Consider the following 24279-nt stretch of genomic DNA (forward strand, 5'->3'; position numbering starts at 1 on the left):
GGACGAAGTAGATAAATATAATGTACATATATCTAACGACATGACCGATTTTGATTAAATTTTATATGTATAGTCAGTAGGTCTGAGAAAAGGTTTATATTTTTATTCCCCTAAGTGTTATGGGTGGCTCATTCCTTTAAAAAATTTTTGACAATTATTTTTATATTTTTATAAAATCGCTATTAAACAATAGGGGTTGATGCTGAAAGGTTTAGGGTTGTTTGTATTTTTTAATGCTACAAAAAATACAAACAACCCTAAACCTTTCAGCATCAACCCCTATTGTTTAATAGCGATTTTAATATATGGCAAAATTTATAAAGCAAAGCAACGTTTGCCGGGACAGCTAGTATATATACATATATTATACTTAGTAATTACACCCGCATGAAATTTATAGCCTATGTGTTATTATTACGGAACAAATTCTATAATCTGTGGTTTTTCTGATGTATAAGCTATATTACTGTAAAGTTTCATCAAAATCCGTTCAGTAGTTTTTGCATGAAAGAGTAACAAACATCCATACTCACAAACTTTCGCGTTTATAATATTATTAAGAGTGTATTTTTATTTTGCTTCCAACGGTCCAAAAGTCACCTTTATACTACCAATATATAATAGAGGTTAATTACAATCAGTATCACAGATCTCTTTTTTAATTTAATAAAACACAAATAGAATAATTACGACAAGACATCCTCGTTTATCATAAATTATGCATGAGATTATAATTTTTGGTTCTATGAAAATTTATTCGTCACTTTACGCCACAACGCGTTTTGTACGACGAGTCCGAGAGGCAGTTATTAAGAGGTCGCTAGGAATGCTATAAGGAAAAAAGTTTTATTATTGTATTCTCAATCAAAATGATAAAACGTATCTAATAACCGCATTAAATTAAGTATTTGTAAGTTTACACCCAATCATGCAAGTCTAGTATGTAGGTAATATAATCTCAAATATACATTTCTATCTAATTATTTTTGTAAGACTATTTTATAATAATTATAATAATAGCGCCAATTCACTTTTGTAATACTCCTTTATAATAACAATAATAATGGCCCTGGACAATTTACACCGTCAAGTCCCAAGTAAGCAAACTTGGGACTAGACGGCGCGGCGCTGTGTAAATTGTCTTAAAAGAGAAGGTGCTAGACAACTGACACAAACTGAAGTAGGTACATTTTTTTATTAAATACATATATAATATATATAGAAAACACCCAGATCAATACATCATATTGAGGAATACAAATGTTTGTGCGAGAAATCGAAGGAGGAGGATGTCCCAATTGAATTCCTTGACAGATTAGCTAGCCTAATAGAATGATATGGATAGTGATAAAAATATTAATTACTGTAATATTAATGTCCTGTGAAATAAATATTTTAACTTTGACTTTAAAAAATCAAATGCAATTTTCCTGCTCGTTCTTCTTTTGAGACAGCTTTCCGAATGAGCGATACATTAAAAAATATGACTATTGAAAATACTCAAATAAAGGTTTATTTGAATAAAGAATTTTCTGCTATTTGCTTTATACAGATCAGAATAGACCAAATTAGACTATTTAACTCAGGTAGACTATTACAATGTCGTCTACGTTGTAATGAGACAGCAATACGAATGAGCGGTACATTAAAAAAACATGACTATTCAAAAGTGGTTAAATTTAAGTTTATTAGAATAAATAATTTTCTATTTTACTTTACACAGATCATAATAGACAAAAATAGACTATTTAACACAAGTAGATTATTACAAAGTAGTCTACGTTGTGATGAGGTAACAATATGAAATTTTAAACGAAAAAAAATTATTCTTTATTGAAATAAACTTAAATTTAAGCACTTTAATAGTCATCTATTCAAAAGTGCCTAAATTTACTTAAGTTTGTTGTGTGTTTGTTGTATATTAAACACGAAAGTTTAAAATTAACTTTTACTTAAGTTTATTTGAAGTAAGATAGTAAATTTTTTTATTGAATATTCTATTCTATTTAATTTATTTCTATTCTATTTTACTTTATACAGATCAGAATGGACCAAATTAGACTATTTAACACAGGTATTATTAGTACATACATCGTCTAGGTGCTTTTGAGTTTATTTTTAGTAAGGATTGCGGTAAGGATATTCACCCAACTAAGACAGTCTCACATAAAACTGGTGTTGCGGGATTCCCGTGCAGCATCACTGCTTGTGTACCGAGGTCAACCAGTTTGCATACATAATAAATGTAAATCTTATAACATAATATTTATTATATATTTGAAATTTAGTTCATTTTATTGCACATATGCATATTAAATTCAAATTTCAAAATATCTTTATTCATGTAGGTCTATTACAGTCTACTGTTTCTACTATTACAGTTCGGAGTGATGTCGAGATGAATTGACAAGAAACTCAGCTCGTTTTCTATAATATATTATTATATATATTATATGTATATGTAAGCACATGCATATACATATAATATATATAATAATATATATTATATGTATATGCATGTGCTTACATATACTTACTTTTAGTATATACTTTTTATGACATACCGTTATCTTATTGATTATATTTGCACCGCCTACAATTTTTCTCTGCACAACCTGTAGTTGAGTGGTAGAAAATGCCATAAGGCGTTAAATCTATTATATGGTATTTGGTACATTGAAATTATATGAATAAATAAATATTAGGCTTGATAATAGACTAATAGGGATTTGAATAATATATATGTAAATATATTTAACCTTTCATAATCATTATATACAATTATTGTGTCACAAATGTTAGTTACCATACTCCTCCGAAACGTCTCTACCGATTTTTATGAAGTTTTATACGCATATTCAGTAAGTCTGAGAATCGGCTACTATCTATTTTTCAAACCCCTAAGTGACTTGATTGTCTACCCCTAATTATTTTTTTAATTTTTTCGAACATAATACTTTATTTTTATATTATTAAGATTTAGCATTTAAAAATACATACAAATCTAAATTTTCATCCTTATATCACTAATCCCTATATTTTAATACCGATTTTAATTTATATGGCATAACAACGTTTGCAGGATCGGCTAGTATAATATATAATGTATAGCCGACACAGCAGTCCATTGTCCATACAATGTTCTCTTACAGCCAAAAACCGTACAAGATGCAAACAAATTACGAAGAGCTCTATCACCAAGGAGGACAATTAATAGAATCCACTGATACCATCATGAGAGCCATAACCGCTCTGTTAAGAGTATGGGGCTAAAAAAGAAGATAACATAGATAAATTTTATGCGCACGTCATACGTAGTGGACGTCGAAAAGGGTACAGGCGAGCCAACCTCAACCGGATTGGGCCGATACCGAGCCGATTGCTAGTGTTGTGAGTAGACAATATATATAATAGTATTTCTTTATTTGGACAATGGTGTGGTGCAAGCACTCAAGTAGGGCCACGGTTGTGGGGGTGCTCGTGGCGGCGCTTGTGCTTCTGCTGCACAGACCTCACACGCACTACACAGCACCTCCACATCCTTATCGATGTTTTTACTATCCCTATGTGCATAACTATCCTGCGTTAACGGTTTACGCTGGCGGGGCACCAGTAAGGATGATTAAATGAGCATGAAGTCAGGTCCATGAGTCCATCTTGGCAAATTGAGTGCTATTAATTTAGTTTTTAATAAAATGAAGTATTAAAAGAAAACATTGTCTATTTACAATGTAGTAAATACATTGTATAATTTTAGGTCCATATTTATACAAGCCAAGCATCTATATACTATCGGAGTTAAGTAATTACATTAAGTCGATTACCTGCCCAGCTGTCGGTTGTAAAACTAGTGCAATTTGGTACAGAGCTAAACCACTAGACTGCTAATGCCGACAGTTTTAAAACGTAAGATTAAACCGAATAGAATTCTTTATCATAATTGTAAAAGTAAAAGAGCCTACTGAATCTTAAAGGCATAACCTTAAAATAATGATAGGGACAATAACGGGCCATTGTCCCTTAAACAAACACCTGTACACAATAGATGCTACAGACAGTCCCCTTTGTCGGGGTTGCGTTGAAGCTGAAGAAACGGCGGCTCACGTAATCCTGGAGTGCGCAGCAGTGACCCCTAAATTCCGTTATGTCAAAATCACAACTAACGAAACTGCCTGCCTAACAACACGGTTTTACCGTCTTTAATTACATACAAATCTAAATATTTTTTCCTATCCATATATATTACTAAAGTTTTAATTACACCTATAGGTCGTACAAGGTCCCCAGTATAATATTTTAACATTAGTTTACACATGTCCTTCTATATTTCCTTAATATTGGAACTGATAAACGATTTATGTTTATAATTACCTCGTCGCTGGTAGGTCGCTCCGACACGTCGACGTTGTATTGTTCCTTCACATTAGGACAAACACGCCGTAAATGTCCCTGCTTGTTACACACCCTACATACATATCGGGTAAAAGACCCTGTACACATACTTTGCACTGCTGGTGTCGCTGCATACTACGCCCAGCGCCTCCTCTCTTGCCATCCGCACGTTGGAATGTGCGTCCTATCGCTGGTACAGTGTTCATCCAAGGTTTTGCCTTCGGTTTCCTTATATTTTCCCGCCACCCGGTACTATTGATTGCCTGACATTCCACGGCTCCTTCGCTGGACGGTCGACCTTCCACTATTGCTGCATCTCAGCTGCTTCCATGCTCGCGGCCAGCTTATACGCTTTACAAAAATCCAGTGCATCTTCTGCGAAAAGCCGCTGTCGAGTTGTGTCATTTGTGATACCACAAACGAGCTGATCCCGCAAACTTTCTTCCAACCACATTCCAAACATGTACTCGCCATTTTTTTTAACACTGCCACATACTGAGCTATACTTTCTCCGCTTGTCTGTTTCCTTTGACGAAATTTATATCTTTCGGCAAGAATACTCGGTTTCGGCTGAAGATGCCTCTCCAATATAGCCACTACCTCCATAAATGTTTTCGTTGTAGGTTTATTTGGTATACACAAATTCACCAATAACTCATAACACTCCGCACCCATAACGGTTATCAATGTCGGCACATGTAATTCTGTAGGAATACTATTCACTATAAAATACTGCTCTAGCCGCTCGACGTATAACCTCCAGTTGTCTGTATGCAGTCGAAACTCCGATATCTTTCCAACTGACATTTTACTATATTACGCGTATTTCGTTCGTAATGAATAGACTCGTCGCCACTGAGAAATACCGGTGTTTAATCGCAGACAAAAGAATATGACACATCTAAAGACACATGAAACAGTTTGCTACACTTAATTTTAATTGGTCTGGATTTACACGCACAACGGCCCAAATGAGAGGCTAATTGCGGAGACTGAAGTCCAAGTTACATTACATTACATTACAATGGTAAAAAAGCTAATTATATATATATAGTAACTAGTAACCCGTTCAATCACAAATCTTTGAATTTCTCGGCTTATTCTATACACGCATGTGTTATATATATATATATATATATATATAAATCTTCCTCTTGAATCACTCTATCTATTACTGCATTAAAATCCATTGTGTAATTAAAATATATAAGTGAACAGACAGTGGCGGCGATTTTGTTTTATACGACGTAAAGATCTTTTTAATTATATTTTATATTGCTGTTATTCCGGAGGGACTAAGATGTTATCCCTCTATATGCTGTAATTACCGAAATACTGCTTACAAAGCAAGCAGCTTGGCGGCTTAAGAAATTACGGTAGTGAGACTAAAGTCGACACAGACTTGGTAATAAATAACTCTGGACAATTAACACGGCGACATCTAGTCCCACGGTAATTAGAGCTTGTGTTATGGGTATTGTACGTTGGACGCCATTTTCTGCAATCAGCCTCTCATTTGGGCCATTGTGCGTATAAAGCCTAGGCTACTAGAGTAGCCAGCCAAGCTCCTCTCAAAAGCGCAGAAGTCTCCTGGTGTCTTCACAGGCAGACTGAGCGACTTCACCGTTCCGAGGATTTGTTTTCGTTGTGTGGCTATAGCAGTAGCCACTGTGTTGTGTTATGGGTACTAGACAACTGATATAAATTCTTAAACATAATATATTTTTGTATATATCTAAGATTGAGGTTGACGGATGAGCTATCATTGCACTCAACCATATTAGAGGGAACACATTAACCCGGCCCACCACGCCGCCACAAGTTACGTTACGTTAAGTTTACATTACTCCACTACGTCATTTATAAAATTTACTGCATAGTCTGTAACTATTACAGTTTTTGTCCATTACAATAAGTCATTAATGAATGTATAATGAGTTTATCCAATATTAAACACTAGCTGTGGCCGCGGTTACACCCGCCTATGTGTAATTCTGATCCATAAGCTAAACTACTGTGAAGTTTCATGAAAATCCATTCAGTAGTTTTCGTGAATGAGTAACAAACATCTATACTTACAAACTTTCGCGTTTATAATATTATTATCATCATAGACAAGATTGATAACTATGTCAAAAGGAAAATTATATACCTTATAACAAATAGCTATGAATTATAAATGTAGCTCTTGGACAGTCCATCTTGGCAAGAGTATATTCACTAATACAATACATTGTATCATTTTAGAACCATATTGATATGAGCTAAGTATCTGTATGCCATCGGAGTTAAGTAATTACATTTAAGTCTATTACCTGCCCAGCTGTCGGTTGTAAAACTAGTTTATACATTGTAGACTTAATTCTTATACCTGCTGGATATTCTTGAAGTAATATATTATTTACCACCTTCAAAAAAGGAGGTTTTCAATATAGTTGTATTGTTTTTGCGTTATTAATATAGTTAAACTGGTTTTAACACGAATAATTTCATGGTAAATAAAGTTTCGACTAGGTTGCAATAGCCGTGGTCAGGAGCTGACTGTACTGTTTTTACTTTGTTTTATTTTGTTTTCCTCCTTATATTCAGATTTTGTTATTCCTTCTGAGAACTCTAATATCAAATTTTAAGAACCATATAGACCATTAGAAAATGTTTTTTTAGGTATATTGGCGTCTTTATTTTTTTTAATATCTTCTTAATATTTATGAAGTACTGATATTTATAAGACTAGAGTTTTATATAAAAACTAGCTGTTCTGGCAAATGTTGTTTTGCCATATAAAATAAAACTGCTATTAAAAAATAGGGGTTGATGATAGAAGAGTGAAAATTTAGGATTATGTATTTTAATGCCACATTATAAAAAAATTAAAAGGTTGTTGTCCAAAAAAATTTAAAAAGATGTAAGTGGTGGACACCCTTATCGCTTAGGGGTATGAAACATAGATAGTAACCGATTCTCAGAACCACTGAACATGCATTTAAGATTTCTTAAAAATCGGTCAAGTCGTTTCGGAGGAGTATGGTAAATAACATTGTGACACGAGAATTTTATATATAAGATAGTATCACACTACCAGTATCATAAACTAGTGCACCACCGGTTTTGCACATGTGACGATTATTGTAAGAGTAGCTTTTTTAAATAAATAAATATTTGTTAAGTAGATGCATTGAAAATTGGAGCACGTGGCAGACTATGACATGACCTAGAGGCATTTTCTCCCAGTCAACCCTACAACAAAGAGAGATTCATGTGGGCCGTGCATTATTAAAATTAACTTAAAAATGTATTCTGTGTATATTATATACATATTAAAAAAAAGAAATTAAGTTTTTGTTTCAATTGTCTAGTACCTATAACACGAGTTCTGCGTAACTAGGGACTAGACTGCACTCTGTGAATTGTCCTGAGTTATTATTTTTATTAGATATTTATTAATTTCTATCGTATTGTTGTTATCAATAGATAGCGTCGACATGACGTCGTGGGCATAACTTATTTTGACATAAAAAATAAACTTATTAAGAGCCCAAAGTATTCTAGATCATGGGGCTCCAAACTTCAGCAAGCAGTATGTTCCAACGGCCGAAACAGTTTTGATCTTTCTGGCCTTAAACATATTTCTAGAAACTTTCTGCAAAGTGCGCGACCTATTATTGATCTAATATCTATATGAATACAACCATTTCAATTCCATATACATTTTAATTCAAATAATTTCAATGACGTCTAAGAAACGAAACACGTGTGGTGACTTGTGAAGTGTGCAAAAATGTTCACAAGAAAATCCCCATACACTGTGACGTAGCGGTACACAGGTTCTGTCTGTTAATTACGTAATTAGTTAATTGCAAGCCGAAGGCCACACACAATAATAGCTTTTAAATTTCATCCTCATGAATTTATTCTCTTTGTGTAAACAATATTAAAAAAAAACTGAATCGTGCTGGTGTTCTTTATTTGAACTTTTGGCGGGAACATGTTTTTACTAATTTAGTGGCAGGTACGTCGAATAGAGAAAAAGGATTGTTGTAGTGTTGTTCTAATGTATTAATGAAATATATATATATATATCGATAAATTTATAAAAGTTGTACGATATATAATTACTTAGGGAAATTATACGAAATGAAAAGAATTAGGTACTACTTTTTCTGAGCATTGTTGCTTCTCTCTTGTTCGGTTGTATTGTTTTTGTTAAGTTACGAGCTATGTTTACCTAAATAGACTTTAATGAGTTTTTTAACAAACAATAGGCCGTGAAAATATCTTAAATTGGTTTCCTACTATTTAACTTCATACAATAAAAGTCCGTTTATTTTATATATAATTTCACAACAAAATGTTAATGATCACAGTGTAAGATAGCTTATTTAGACAATACCTCATGTCTATTGGTAACTAGCTTTACATGCATTACTTTTTATAAATATTGGTTGCTATTATCTTTTTAAATTTCCAATGTAGGCAGGCAAAGGTATCTAGACAATACAGCTCGTTCATTAGGATGAACGAGCAGAAAAATATTTAAAATAAATAAATATGCCTGCCTGTTTAATACCAATAAAAGATTGCCAAAAGATATTTCCTTTATATCCGAACTGGTTTATGTAAGGTGAAAGTAGATATATGTATATACGAAAAAAAAACATTTTGTGTATGGGTTTTTTTTACATATACAATAATAATGATAAATAAAATTTGAAGTTTATATATATGCTTATACTTTATGAACTCTAACGGTCTTCTTAGTAAGTACGTAATAGTTTCTAATCAACATATTTGTCCCCATTACTTCTATAATACATTATTATTGTCTATAATCGAGGTTTATGATAACATCCGCGTTTGTTGGTATACAATGATAGAGACGTAACCTATACGATAATTTGTTTTATAACCCTTTGATATAAACAATTTTAAACCTTCATATTGAGATAACTCATTTATATTTAGTTTCAATAACATTAATTACATCTTGGCCTAGATTTTTTTTAAATATAATTGGAATGGCCAAAAGCTGACTACCTGTTGGTAAGTGGTAAGTCTTTATATATGAACAGCACCACGGACGTTGTTATGATACCACTCATGCGACGTCATTCTAGAGGAGTGTGCATCTTACATAGTAATTTTACAGCCTAATTTAACCGTATAAAAAATTTGCATATAAAATGGCTGAAGTAGGTATGATAAAGATATGCAGAGGACTTTTAGAAAATCTACTTCAATCAAATTATTCAAAAACAAAAAACTTAAATTTGAGCAATTTAGAATGATCACATTAGTTTCTACCACTAGTTTGTTCAATTAGGGAATTGATCTTCGTTCACGGCCTCGATGCTTTAGCACACAGATCTGCTTCCGATGGTCGGGTATTCGATTCCTATTTGTATTCATTAGTATGATTGTTTATATCGATTTAGGTGTTTTCTATGTATATATATTTATATATAAAAATGTATCTAGGCATCTATTAGCGCCATCTAGTGCCAAGTTAAGCAGAGCTTGTGTTATACTAAACAACTGATACAAATAATTACACATTTTTTTTGTAAATACGTTCATAATATATACAGAAATCATCCAGACCAATACAATTATGTTATGAATACATATTTTTACCGTGCGAGGAATCGAACCATTGACCATCGGAAGAATGGAGTGGGCTAAACCGCTAGACAACCGAGGCCGTCATATAGTATAAAACTGGATTGGAATGAAATCGATTTTGAGATTAGAGTGCAAAATAGAGGTAATAAACAGTATAAGGAAGAACATCAGAGGTCCATTCGTTTAGTTACCCTTAGTTCTTACTTTATAAAAGTAAGTCGGACTAGCGAATATTGTTATTACATACCTATCTGACTATATATATATATCTTTATATCTTTGGTCCTGAGTGCGCATATTTTTTAAAAATAATATTCCATATCCGTAAATAACAAGATGGCGGATTCAAAGCGGATTCATACTAAACACATTGAACAAAAACATCTCATTGTTATAATTAAAATAACCGCATTAGATGCGAGTGCAAAAAAAACTGTTTGGGTGCGTGTGTGACATTTGTATTGCCTTGGAATCTATATTTAATTCAGGATATTATAAAGTGCATATATAAATGTGATATTCGTCTACCTTCGCAGTTGACAAACCAGTTCTTAATTAACTAGAAACACATTATTAATACACACGTTAACCACTTCATCACAGAACACAATTCAACATAGATCACTTAGAAAACTAGTAATTTATGTACTATTTTCACATCTCTTACCATTTTTAGTGGTCAAAACAATGTTTTCGTACAAAAAAAGTTTTAGAGATTCGCGACGCGCGACTCCCGCGCTCGATACCTCAAGAATGACATAAAGGAAATATAATTACAATCTGAGGTCAAGTTTACGATAGCCGGCAGTAGAAGACAGAAGGTGTACATTCATACGAGTGAGAGGGACGGCTATATTTTGATTATGCGTCAATTGAGAGGGTGCTCATACGCAAACTCGTTGGCAATGATGCTTCAAACGATTATCTTACTAATTAAGGCTCTACATAAATAGTGTATAATTTTATAAAATCCCGAGTCAAAAGAACCCATTTTATTACGTGAGCATTAGTTTAGATAACGTATGACGTGTTTACCCTCTAATCAAAATAAAAAATACAGTTAATGTGAGGTACATATGTACTATGGGATACCCCAATGTAGATAATAAGCAAGGAGGTATATTCCGTATTGACTATTCTCCACTGGCTCTGATTAATTTAGGACTTATGGATGAGAAAGGAATGGTTTACCCGCCTGCGCTAACGGTACGCTGGCGGGGCACCAGTGGAGGATGATAAGATGAACACGAAGTCAGGTCAGTTAGCCCATCGTGGTAAATACACCATGAACTTACCACGATGGTTTCCAGGGGGAGGAGTTCACGGATTGCGTGGAGGTCACCCTGACATGGTACATTGTTAGTAGTGGGGTTATTAGTCCACATTATTAACAAAACAAGAAGAAAGGGGATTATTTATTTATTTATATAAACTAATAACCCCACTACTAACAATGTACCATGAATTTATCACGACGGTTTCCAGGGGGAGGAGTTCACGGATTGCGTGGAGGTCACCCTGACATGGTACATTGTTAGTAGTGGGGTTATTAGTCCACATTATTAACAAAACAAGAAGAAAGGGGATTATTTATTTATTTATATAAATAAATAAATAATCCCCTTTCTTCTAAATTAGGACTAGACGACATATGACAAGCAAAAAGCCAGTATACCTATAGAACTCAGCCACTAAGAAATAAAGTAAAGTAATACTAAATTGATCACTTGACCGCGCATTTAAGAAAATGATTTCTATTAATCATTTTGTTTTTTTTTCAATGTTTAGTTTTGTAATTTACTATCACTGGCCATTAATTGTAAATAAACAAAAATATAATAAAAAACATACCGTGATGACTCTTACCGCTGATGGGGCAGTCAGTGACATTGTCGACTGTCGATGTTGAGGTAAACGCAATAGGTACTCGACATGCCTACGTTTAGCACGATATATTTTCAATTCAAAGTGGCAGGGGCAAGTCACCCAGACTAATTTTTGGTTTGGTATCAGTGTTCCCTCAACGGAGAGTCAAAAATATAAATTTAAAAATATTTCGCACACTTTGGGACCATTCTCTAGAAATATACTACACTTTGGGAACATTCTGGAAAAATAATTATGACCCTAAGGTTATAAAGTAAATTTTTTCTATTCGAAAATCATTTTGATTGAATTTATCTATTGCAAAATACGGTCGTCCATAAGGTTGTACTACAAAGCGACGTAATTTCGTTTGTCTATTATTCTTCAAAAAAGACAAAAGGGTTGTGTTGTACTTACTCGTAATTGGCGGGAAAACGCGATTATGGCGGGAAATGGTTGCCATGGTAACATTGTGTTGTAAGACATTCTAACGGTATTTTTGTATATAAAAACTAGCTAAACCTGTAAACGTAATTTTGCCATATAAATTAAAATCGCTATAAAAATAGTGGGTTGATAGTGGAAGGGTATCTTTAGGTTTGTACGTTTTTTTAATGCCAAATCATGATAAAATACAATAAAATATTTTGTCAATCAAATGAAAAAATATTATGCGTTAAGGGTAACCTCTTATCATTGAGGAGTATGGAAAATAGATGTTGGCCGATTTTCAGACCTACCCGATATCGATACCGACTCAAAATTTCATAAAAATTGGTAAAGCCGTTTCGGAGGAATTTTGTAACAAACATCGCGACAGAAGAATTTTATATATTATTTTATTAGTCCATCATAAAATGGAATTTTCTGTGTATTTAAAATAAGAAATAAATAATGGACCTACATGAATATTATCTCAGGTAGGGTAATCAGCTACATTGGACGTGCCCACATTTCACAGGGTATATCGAATCCAATGTGACAGGGTTCACGTGACAGGATCTCAGGTTAACGTTGTTTACATCACAGGAGAGTTAGTCAAAAATGTAAATTGAAACAAACTGATATACAAAGAATTTTGGTGACGTCAGATTGAACTCACGACCACGACGGTTAGTCAACGACACTGTATAATCAACTGAACTTTCTATATAAATGAGTCATATGCTGTAGGTATAATATTAACGTAATATAAGTCTATACAAACCGTAATTACTTGCTCGGCCACCTATTGTAATTTAATTGGATTTTCCCAAATTGCTTTAATAAATTATGTAGTCGTGAACATATAGACTGATAACAGATACGAGTAAGTATTTAAAAAATAGAATGTTTATTTACAAAATATTCGAATATAATAGTAAATTCTTTATTCAAATAAAATATATTAAGCACTTTTGAATAGTCATAGTTATTGTTCTTTTAATTCTTTTTTAGTTATTGTTCTACCGCTCATTTGGAAAGCTTTTTTTTATTTTTATGGCTGTTTAACCCCAGATAATGGAAAAACAAAAGGGACCTTTTTTGTGCAGAATTTTTTTTACTACAACTTTTATTTAAAACATTTTTTCATATTTTTTTATCGTTATCGAGTTATTTTGAAAAAAGGCGTTTCTCATTCATCTTTTATTATTTTTTTCATTCCTTTCCCGTCAATTTATCAAACATATCAAAATTTCTTTCTGATTTGCGGCCTTATTTTTATATATTGCGCCAAAACTGGTCACATCATGTTTTAATTTAATATTTTATTGGACTATTAAATATAGCATTTATAATATAGTAAGACTTTTTTTTTATTTATCATGACCATGGATACATGTCCTTCAGTTGTTCTAAGATGTTCCTATAATTACCACTAGATTAGATAGAAATATCTTTTTTGTTACAACTCTTATAAAAAGCTTATTTTTTTTATTCCTAACTGATTGAATAAGCTTCAATTAAAGCATCTTAATCGACACTAAGAACTTTAAATAGAACTATTGCATTGGAAAATCTACATCTTTTTATTGTACCCTTAATGTAATGCGGATTTACGGAAAGATCAATTAATACTGGCTCTTCTTTTTGAACATAGTATTCTTCAGTCGACTGTGAAATTAAGCTCGAAGTTCCGACCTTATTCCAATACCAATAGAGATTAAAATTAATAATTGATATTAGTATTCATTTGTTTCTGGCCCTTAATAGGGAAATTGAAATTTATTATTATCGGTTTAAGAGTGATTTTGCTGTGTTTGGTGTTTTGCTACTAATCGGCGTGATCGGGTACTTTCCACCCGTCTTGGAACGTCTATGCAAGATTAACGTTGGTTAGTGAAATACAATATCGACATCGATAACCATTTTTTTATATACATATTTTTAATTCTATTATGACAATAATTAAATATAACAAAAACACGAACGAAAGTTTTAAAAAATTGTGAAGTTTGTTTATTTGTAATACTTTATTGTACAATAATATTATAAATGAAAGGACACAATTGACTTAGAAAAAAAAAACATGCGTACAATGGCGGACTTATCCCAGAAGAGGGATTTCTTCCAGTCAACCTTTGAGTTACTGAGAGGAATTGCGCAGTGGTGGAAATAGGTACAATAAATAATACGCGTCACAATGACATCTATAACCAATAATATATACAGAAAATACACAAAAATATATATACGTATACATACATACATACATACACATACATATACACATACACACACCAGAAATGAAAAGAAAAATAATGTAAATAAGTGGAGCATTAAAAAGCTAAGTTCACTGTAAAAAAGAATAACAAAATTTGTCAAATACGAATAATATTCATATACAAGCAAAAACAGCAAGAAGTTTTAAAAATATAAAGTTAAAATCACTGCGTAAAAAGAATTAAAAAATCTGTCAAATACGAAACTGGTGTAACTGGCAGTTTGAATGAAGCGACAGAAGCGCCTGTTGTTAAAAGTTCACAACTTTGGATAGGATTGCGGTTTCAATATGTGCTGACGCTGGAAAACCTTTTTGTTTTTAATCTGCTTTTTTTGCAGTTTTATTTACGTCACGTTATTTTATACAGGTTTAAATGGAAAGGGTTGTGTCAACTTACACAGTGACAGTATTTGTGAAATGAACATTTTCCCCTTATACCTAATAATATGGGTCGTTTGTTGATAACACCATTTTGGAGCATTCATGTATCAGAAACTATCGTGGCTTGGTGTACTTTATTACTATGAAATGGATCAAAAGGTCGTGAGTCCGATTGCCTCATTCTGTGATAGAAGTGTTTCTATCACAGAATATTATTTGTGTAAATATGAACTAAATAAAAACAAGAGACACACTAATGCAGCGCCAATCGCTGAGATAGAAATATGTAGAGCTATCTATTTTGAATTTTAGCTTGAACCTATCAAATTAAATATGATGCCATCAAAACTTAACAATCATTGAGGAGGTATTATTTTATGTAATTCATGACATTCGCATGAGGGAGCGAGAACACAACTGTTATAGGAATAGTTTTCATCCCTTTGATGATGGTCCTTATAATAAAATTGTTTTAACCCCTGACGAAAAAAGAGGGGTTTTTTCGTCAGGGGTTTTGTGAAAAAATATGAATGAAGGAATTGCTTGCCATGCATGTTAATAGGAGACTAAATACTCCTCTTGTGGGGGAAGGAGATTGTTAGTCATGTGGATTAAAAACTCCATTGCTGGCACTGTGCCATGTCGGGTTGAAATTTGTTGTAGAAATATGTAATAAAACTATTTATGACTGAAAAATGTATTTTAATGTTAAGATGGTAGATACTGAAGTGACATGATATAATTTTGTTTTTATATTTTTGATTATGGAATAGAAAAAACCATTAAATATATTAATATCAAAAGAGTTTTCTCAACAAAATTTCGCCCTTCCAGGGGGTACTTCCCCCTGGACACCATTGTGATAAATTAAATGAAAAAATACAAATTACATCTTATTATCCTCCACTAGCGCCACGACAGCGTAAACCGTTCACGCAGGCGGATGGTGCACCCGCCATCCATTATCATCTATAAGAAAAAAATAATCTTCTTGTAAAGAAAAAAAAATTCGTCTTTTTTGGATAATGATTTGCTATTGATTATTATATAAGATTACAGATTTTGTTGTAATCAACATAACGATGCCTTAGTAAATATGATTAAAAATCGATATCGATAAAATAAAATCGATATTTTTGTAATATGACGTACAACACTAATGTCTCCCGAACAGTTACAAGAAGCTTCTTGCGCCGCATTCGGACGGGGTAATTTTGTGGTGAAACAGCTTTCTGGTACAGGCGTCCACATAAAAATATGTACTTGTATATACATTTTAACATTACTAATAAAAAAATATTGTACTTTATATCATTGCCTTTATCAGAAAAGGAACATATAAATAAAATATAAATTATAGACTTAAAATTAAAATATCCAAAGTTATTAATAAACTTCATTTATATATATATATATATATATATTGGACTTTTTTTAATGTTTGATAATGGAATGGTGCTCTCGCCTACGCTATTGGTTTACGCAGGCGGGTACCAGTGGAGGATGATAAAATGAACATGAGGTCAGGTCAGTTAGATTCCTGGTGAATTTGTCACGATGGTTTCCAGGGGGACCGCGTGGAGGTCAACCTGACATGGTACATTGATAGTAATGGAGTCATGAGTCCACATTACTAACCCCTTCCTTCTTATATATATAGGGGATATAGAACTATTTACATGAGTATGTCATATTAACAATTATCTGAATAGAAACTTTATTATTATTATTATTATATTCACATGGGAGCGTTGTGGCCTAGTGGTTTACTAACCTGACTTTCACCATAAAGGTCGTGAGTTCAATTTTTTTTAACAGCTTATTTTGCTATTATAAATCCGAAAGTTTGTGAGTATGGATGTGTAGATGGATGTTTGTTTCTCCTTCACGCAAAAGCTACTGAATGGGTTTTGATGATCTGGATGGTATTTTGTTTATTGTAGAGACGGTACGTTTGTTTTTATAATAATAACTAGCTACCCACCCCGGCTTCACACGGGTGTACATGTATTATACATATACATACATATAAACTTTCCTCTTGAATCACTCTATCTGTTAAAAAAACCGCTTTAAAATCCGTTGCGTAGTTTTAAAGATTTAAGCATACATAGGAACAGATAGACAGTGACAGCGACTTTATTTTATACTATGTAACTAGCTACTCGCCCCGGCTTCGCACGGGTGTACATGGATATTATATATATAATGGGCTACTCGAATCAATGCTCCAATAGGCTTCTACAATATATGCATCATGACTAGGGCCCTCACTGCACACTGCAAGCTGAATAAGCACATGGCGAAATTAGACCTTAGCGTAACATCAACGCCACTACACATCCTATGTGGTTGTAGCCCACTTATGCATTAACGAAATATCTTCTTTGGAAAGTATACACTATATCTTGAGGAGATAAAAACCATCGCTCCTAAGAATATCCTTCAATTCTTGTCCCTCCTTGTCTAAGTAGCGAACTTTAAATATGGGCGAGCACAATAGATCTATACAGGTCGCAGTGTTACAGGTCTTAGTAACTAACAATAACCCAAACCATCAATAAATATAAAAAAAAAATACAGCGCATTTGTATATCTACTGGTTTAACTGTACAGAGTACTAACTGTTAATCTCCGTATACCGTGAACGGACAGCTTTGTTTGCAGTCAATTTCAACTCGTTTAAAGTTTAAATACTAGTTTTATGTTTTTACGGTTCACTCCACTAGCTATTTGGGGATGAGTCGTGTATTTTAATTACTTAGAAATCAAGGTGTCTTAAGGGTTGGCAATGCGCACGTGACACCCCTGGTGCTCTGGCGTCCATAGGCTACGGTAACAATATACCATCAGATGGGCCGTATGCTTGTTTGCCTATACCGTTTAATATTTTAATGCCCATATATCAAACTGTAAAACAAAAAAAGCTTTTATTGCTATACTTTAAAAGCTTTTATTTTATATTTATTTAATATTAATAAATAAGTATTTAGGGCAGGTCACATAATAAGAGGATATGATAAATGGAGTAAGAAAGTGACAAAATGGTATCCCAGGGAAGGAAAACGGAAAAGAGGCAGACCCCATACAATATGGGATGATGATATTAGGATAGTGGCAGGAGTAATGTGGAACAGAGTGGCACAAGAAAGAGAAGAATGGAAACGATTGGAGGAGGCTTTTGCCGATTGGCAAACAGATCTACAGACATTAAAAAAATTCCAAATAATAGAATAATTATTTCGTTTTAAGTTTTAAAGCTTTGTTTGTTTTAAAATAATGTATAAGTTGGATCTGAATAAAGGCTATAATAATAAAAAAATAAGTATTTAACATAAAATAATTAATCTTTATTCCCAATTTCATCATTACATAGTATAAAACAAAGTCCCTGTCGCTGTCTGTCCGTCACTATGTATGCTTAAATCTTTAAAACTACGTAACGGATTTTGAAGCGGTTCTTTTTAACAGATAGAGATTCAAGAAGAAGGTTTATATGTATAATATATGTACACTCGTGCGAAGCCGGGGTAGGTAGCTAGTACCATATAAATAAAGTCTACTAAGCATAACAACTTATAGTGTTCTATTTTTTTAATATAATTGTAAACCTTTTATAACTACATTTTTTAATATATTCTTCATAGGAATCATGTATTAAAGTAGTTTTCAGATGTGTTTATAAAGTTTAGTAATCAAACCAAAATATCTGTATTCATGTAGGTCTATTACAGACACTTATGATATATCAAATCTACCGTCAGTTCGGAATGCTTTCGAGATGAGAAGAACTGACAAGAAACTCAGCTCGTATTCTTTTCAAATATGGTTGTACAGGTTTACAATACTAATCTTAAAAATGTTATAAACGCGAAAGTCAGAGAGTATGGATTTTTGTTACTCTTTCACGCAAAAACTACTGAACAGATTGTGATGAAACTTTACAGTAATATAGCTTATGCATCAGAATAACACATAGGCTATATTTTATATTAAATTTAACGCGGATTAGAGCACGGGCACAGTTAGTAATATTATAAACGCTAAAGATTGTGAGTATGGATGGATGTTTGTCATGTAAAAACAACTGAACGGATTTTGATGAAACTTTACAGTTATATAGCTTATACATCAGAATAACAAATAGGCTATAGTTAAAAAGATATATAAATTGGGTGGAAATATAATGATAAATGTCATGTAAGTCTGATACAGACGAAATTGAGCGGATCAGCTAGTTTATACACATAAATAAAATTTGAGTGTCTGTTTGTAATATTGAAATAACCGTTTTTTCCTACATGCATATGAATATAAGCACCGTACATACACTAAAATAGTCCGCCAAATGTATTGTACTAAATATTGTATTGTGTGTATTAAAGTTAAATAAATAAATAAATAAAATAAAATAACATTTTTTCCTATTTTTGTCTGTCTGTCTATTTGTTCCGACTAATCTCTAAAATGGGTAGAAGGATTTTGACGGGACTTTTTTTGGCAGATAGCTTATGTAATAGGAAGTGACTTGGGCTACATTTATTTTAAAAAAATATAGTTAAATTCCACGCTGACGAAGTCGCGGGAACAGCTGGTAGTAAATAAAATGACTTGAAAAATGGCATACATACATATGGGATCAAAGTGACCCTTATAGTGTCATATCCGAAACAATACCAATATATTCAGGTCGCTTCGTATAAACAGTAAGTATATAAGATATTCTCTCATCTACGGTCTCGTGTCGCTCGAGAGTAATTTGTCACTCGTAGTCCCAAGTTGCGGGTTGATAAGTCGGCGATATCTCACCCAATTTGCCTTTTGACAGCTTATGAAGCTTATCTCTGGATTCCTTGCAAGCAGTGACATGTTTAAGAGCGTCTCCTTTTAATATAAACATCTGTAAACTTGCAATTTATATATAAATATCATAGTGACTTAAATATAAGCATGTAGGCCTCTGTGGTCTAGCAGTTTAGCACGCTGCATCACAAGTGATAGTCGTGGTTTGAATTCTTGCACGATATAAAAGATTATTCATGAGTATTGTATAATTTCTACATGAAAAGTAAATGTAACTGGCAGCCTACATATACGTGCGTTGCCATATCCGCAAAACATAATATAAGAGAAAGTTAAGAAAAAGAATGAAATTCAAAATTAACAGAGACACAACATTGCATTTTTATTTCATAAATATAATAAATATCTATCAACCATCCCTCAAATCCTCGATCAGGTTTAAACAAGTATTAAAACATCTATTAAAAAGAGTAATACACAAGTTTCTTGCTCATTCTTCTTGTGATGAATCTGCATTCCGAATGAGTGGTAGAATCAAAATATGACTATTCAAAAGTGCTTGTAATGAGTTTATTTGAATATAGATTATTTCTATTTCTATTTCTATGATTATACAAATAATTATACTGAAAACTGTCTGGGTGTTTTCTATGTCTAGTAAATACATACATTAAATCTATGTAGGTTTATTATTATATATTTATTATCTAGTACTCATAACACAAGCTCTGCTCTCTCATGATAACATGGGACTAGATGGCGCTGTGTTAATTGTACAGGGTGTTGTATTATTTATATAAAAATATTATTCAAGAATGACTGTTAATATTGGTCTGGGTGTTTTTTATCAATAGTTTCATCTTTCCCACGAAGAAGTTTATAATCCATTATGACTGCACGTTGAATTTCATATTTGTAAAAATGTATTTTGGTGTCTATAGCGTATCACTTTTCATTTACAACGCCTTCTCGTATGAAATTTACAAATGTACGGTGTGAAGGAGACACTATTTTTACTTTATGACCTCGTAAACTGCACATATTTTACAGCTACTAAAATATAATGTACGACTGTAATCGCAAATGGGGTATTCAGACACATTCTCAATTCTCTATATTGCTGAACGCAACATATGACATGCTCACATTCAGCCGACTCTCCCTTTTTTCGGACTACTCTAATACTGTTGCTGCTGGACTTTATAGCTTCACAGGATGATAGGGGGCGAGTGCAGATGGCACTCCAAATCCGTGGAAGGACTTATGGAGCGGCTGAAGGTTAACTCCCGCCTGATGGATACGATTTTAGTCTGAGGGCACCGCTAAGGGTTCGAATCTCGGCTCAGGCCGTCGTAATTTCGATCCCCATTTGAATTGGACAGGGAATCGATCGGAGGGGGAAGACTCTCCTGTGAATAAAGCACTTGTAACAAATTAAAAATTCTCCGCGGGACTGGTAGGTTCGTCTCCTGTCCCATTGGAATAAAGTAATGGGTATATTTCTCTTGGATTAATTTTTGAATTTCACATATTTATTGAAACTTTAATGCACAAATACAGAAATAAACGTACATATGGCGGACTTAACACCATAAGACCCATAAGACTTGTTACCGGTGTTTTATTCACAGGAGAGTTGGTGAAATGTACATCGACACATTTTATTTGGTGTCGGTTAGATTAAAAGCTGTGTGAATTATCCTGAGATATTATTATTGTTTTTTATATCTCCCTTTGATGGTGTAATAAACTTGTCATTGCGGGTGAAAATCACTAAACAATGACAACTATAAAAGAAATCATCATGATGAAGATTTTTTTTAAATGGAAATCAAAAATTTGTCTTTACTTGTGTTTAGTATTACATTATTATTATTATTTTATACTATGTAAAGATTTTATTTATATAACCTAACTAATATTATAGATGCGAAAGTAACTGTCTGTCTGCCTCGCTTACGGGCTAAAAATACTGAACCAATTTAAATGATTGGTACACAGATAGTCCTGAGAAACGACATAGGCTACTTTTTAATGTATAATAGGGATTGGAAGGTTATTTGCAATTTTTTTTTTAAAGCTGAAAGTTTGTTACTTATTTCTAAGTCTGTTAATTAAATATTAATAAATATAACATTCAAAGTTTTTAAAAAATTACCCTTATGGGGGTAGAATGTAAGTGTGTATGTAATTAGTGTATTTATTGTGTTAAAAAGTAGGTTAATTCTATTAATGTATGTACGTATTTATGTGTATTTTTTTATTATAATTCTATTAGCCGTATTTATGTATCTCTGCACATCCCTAAGGTTGACTGGGAGAGAAAGCTATAAGTTTAAGTTTACCTTTTGTACCAATTTTGGTAATCAATAAAGCAAATAAATAAAAATAAATAAAATAGAATAAAAAATAGGGGATGAAAATGGAAATTCGTAATTTTTGAAGCGAAAACGATAATACTTTTTTATTTATTTTTTACTGGGTTATATTGTTAAATATTTATTCATTAATTGGTCAAGGTCACTAGATGACGCGGCAAGTCGCGGGTACAGCTAATATATTTATATATCAGATATATTAGTACATAATACCTCACCGCAATCGACTCATACATTTCCAATGAGTTAGCACAACTAATTATCTACTTTGTACCTGCGGGAGCAGTATATATATATACATATATATGTATATATAACCCGTACGTATACCGAACTCTACTCAATAACATTTTGTACTCAATTACCTTAATGAAATGTGTATGTAAGAGATTGCTTTGAGCGATAATGTATGTAATGTATCTGCCTCTTTTGTAAATATATGTTTTATGCACAATAAATAGTATTATTATTAATTTTTACATTATATTATACTATATATATATTATACTATATGCGTGCCTACACTTGTAATATTACTGTCAACGCTTGAGACCTTTCTAATAGTTTTCATCTCTACAAACATAGATTTAAGTTCAGTGTAGAACAGTCCGCATTAAGACTCCGCGTTGAGTACTCGTGTTTCTAATAAGCTTTGTAGCACACTAAATTCAAAATTTTAAATTCAGAAATCATTTATTATTGTAGAACATTTTAGCCGCTTAGAACGTCAAGTTTTTACATTATATATTTTTTTTCTCTACCGTCCAGTTCGGTATATAGATCCAATTGAGAAGAACTGGCAAGAAACTCAATTGAATTACTTCTTTTTTAAAGTCCAGTTTATTTACAATGTATAGGTATATATATAGGTGTCTATGTCCAACATTAAATGAAAATCCCGAACATGAAAACTATTGCCATGCACGCTCGTCATTCAAGTAATCGTTTAGTGAGTAACAGGCTTTGCTCAGTAAATATGATTTAACAGATGTTTTGAATTTATTTAAGGGTAATTCCAATATATCCTTTGGTATCTTTTTGTAAATTTTTATACCTATTACCATAAAAGACCTACCAATAAACTTACTAATCTATACATATAAATAAAATTGGAGTGTCTGTTAGTAATATTGAAATAACCGTTTTTTACTATATAAATATGGTATATACACCAAAATAACATTTTTTACACTTTTTGTCTGTCTGTCTGTTTGTTCTGGTTAATCTCTGAAATGGCTGGACCGATTCTGACGGGACTTTTATTGGCAAGTAGCTGATGTAATAAGGAGTTACTTAGTCTACTTTTATTTTAGAAAAATAAAGTTAAATTCCACGCGGACAAAGTCGCGGGTACAGCTAGTGTACAATAAATAGTACAACTATCGGTATACTCATATTACAATATATAATATATTAAGTAGCGACACTTCATCACAACATACCTATGTGGTCAGAATAACCACCGCGCTACGTCCTTTTATGGACAATAAATAGATTTTCGACAACTGCTGCAAACTACGCAATCACAATTCATCATAATAGTGTCATCCACTTATCCTTCTTGCACTATTAATAGTAATGACACCGTTAACAATCTATCGAAGGATAATCTAATTCTAACAGCACCGTCCAATACCTTGGTATTCGCAATAAACCTCAATTATGGGCTACTGTCTTCGCTCCCGGAATATTTAGTAGGATTAATGCTTGAAAATGTTTCCTGATTTATAGGTAACTAGCTATTCGCCCGGCTTCGCCCGGGTGTACACGTATTATACATATAAACTTTCCGCTTGAATCACTCTATCTATTAAAAAAAAATCACGTCAAAATCCGTTGCGTAGCTTTAAAAATTTAAGCATACGTAGGGACGTACAGACAGTGATAGCGACTTTGGTTTACAACCGCGGTTATGGCCGCGGAAACTTCAATAAAAAATATAGCCTTTATGTTATTGTGATGCATAAGCTATATTACTGTAAAGTTTCATCAAAATCGGTTTAGCAGTTTTTGTGAATTTATTGTCTTTGTTATAAATACATGGTTACATTTTTTTGTATACATATTATATATAGAAATCACTTAAATTGATACAAACAAGCATACTCATGAATACTAATGTTTGTATTGTACGAG

The 24279-nt window shown here is 32.6% G+C and overlaps 1 protein-coding gene across 2 annotated transcripts in view; it reads right to left on the reverse strand.

Moving 5' to 3' along the window:
• LOC131843538 (clotting factor C-like) overlaps positions 1–10769 on the reverse strand; it is a 33068-nt gene extending 22299 nt beyond the window's left edge. For both annotated transcript variants that reach the window (XM_059192208.1, XM_059192207.1), the window contains exon 1: positions 10679–10769. In XM_059192208.1, coding sequence (XP_059048191.1) covers positions 10679–10681 — 3 coding nt within the window. In that variant the 5' untranslated portion in view covers positions 10682–10769. The remainder of the gene's footprint in view (positions 1–10678) is intronic.
• Positions 10770–24279: the final 13510 nt, after the last annotated feature.

The sequence above is a fragment of the Achroia grisella genome, unplaced genomic scaffold (genome assembly GCF_030625045.1).
Source record: "Achroia grisella isolate CSIRO2021 unplaced genomic scaffold, CSIRO_AGI_Agris_v1 utg319, whole genome shotgun sequence".
Lineage (NCBI taxonomy): Eukaryota > Metazoa > Arthropoda > Insecta > Lepidoptera > Pyralidae > Achroia > Achroia grisella.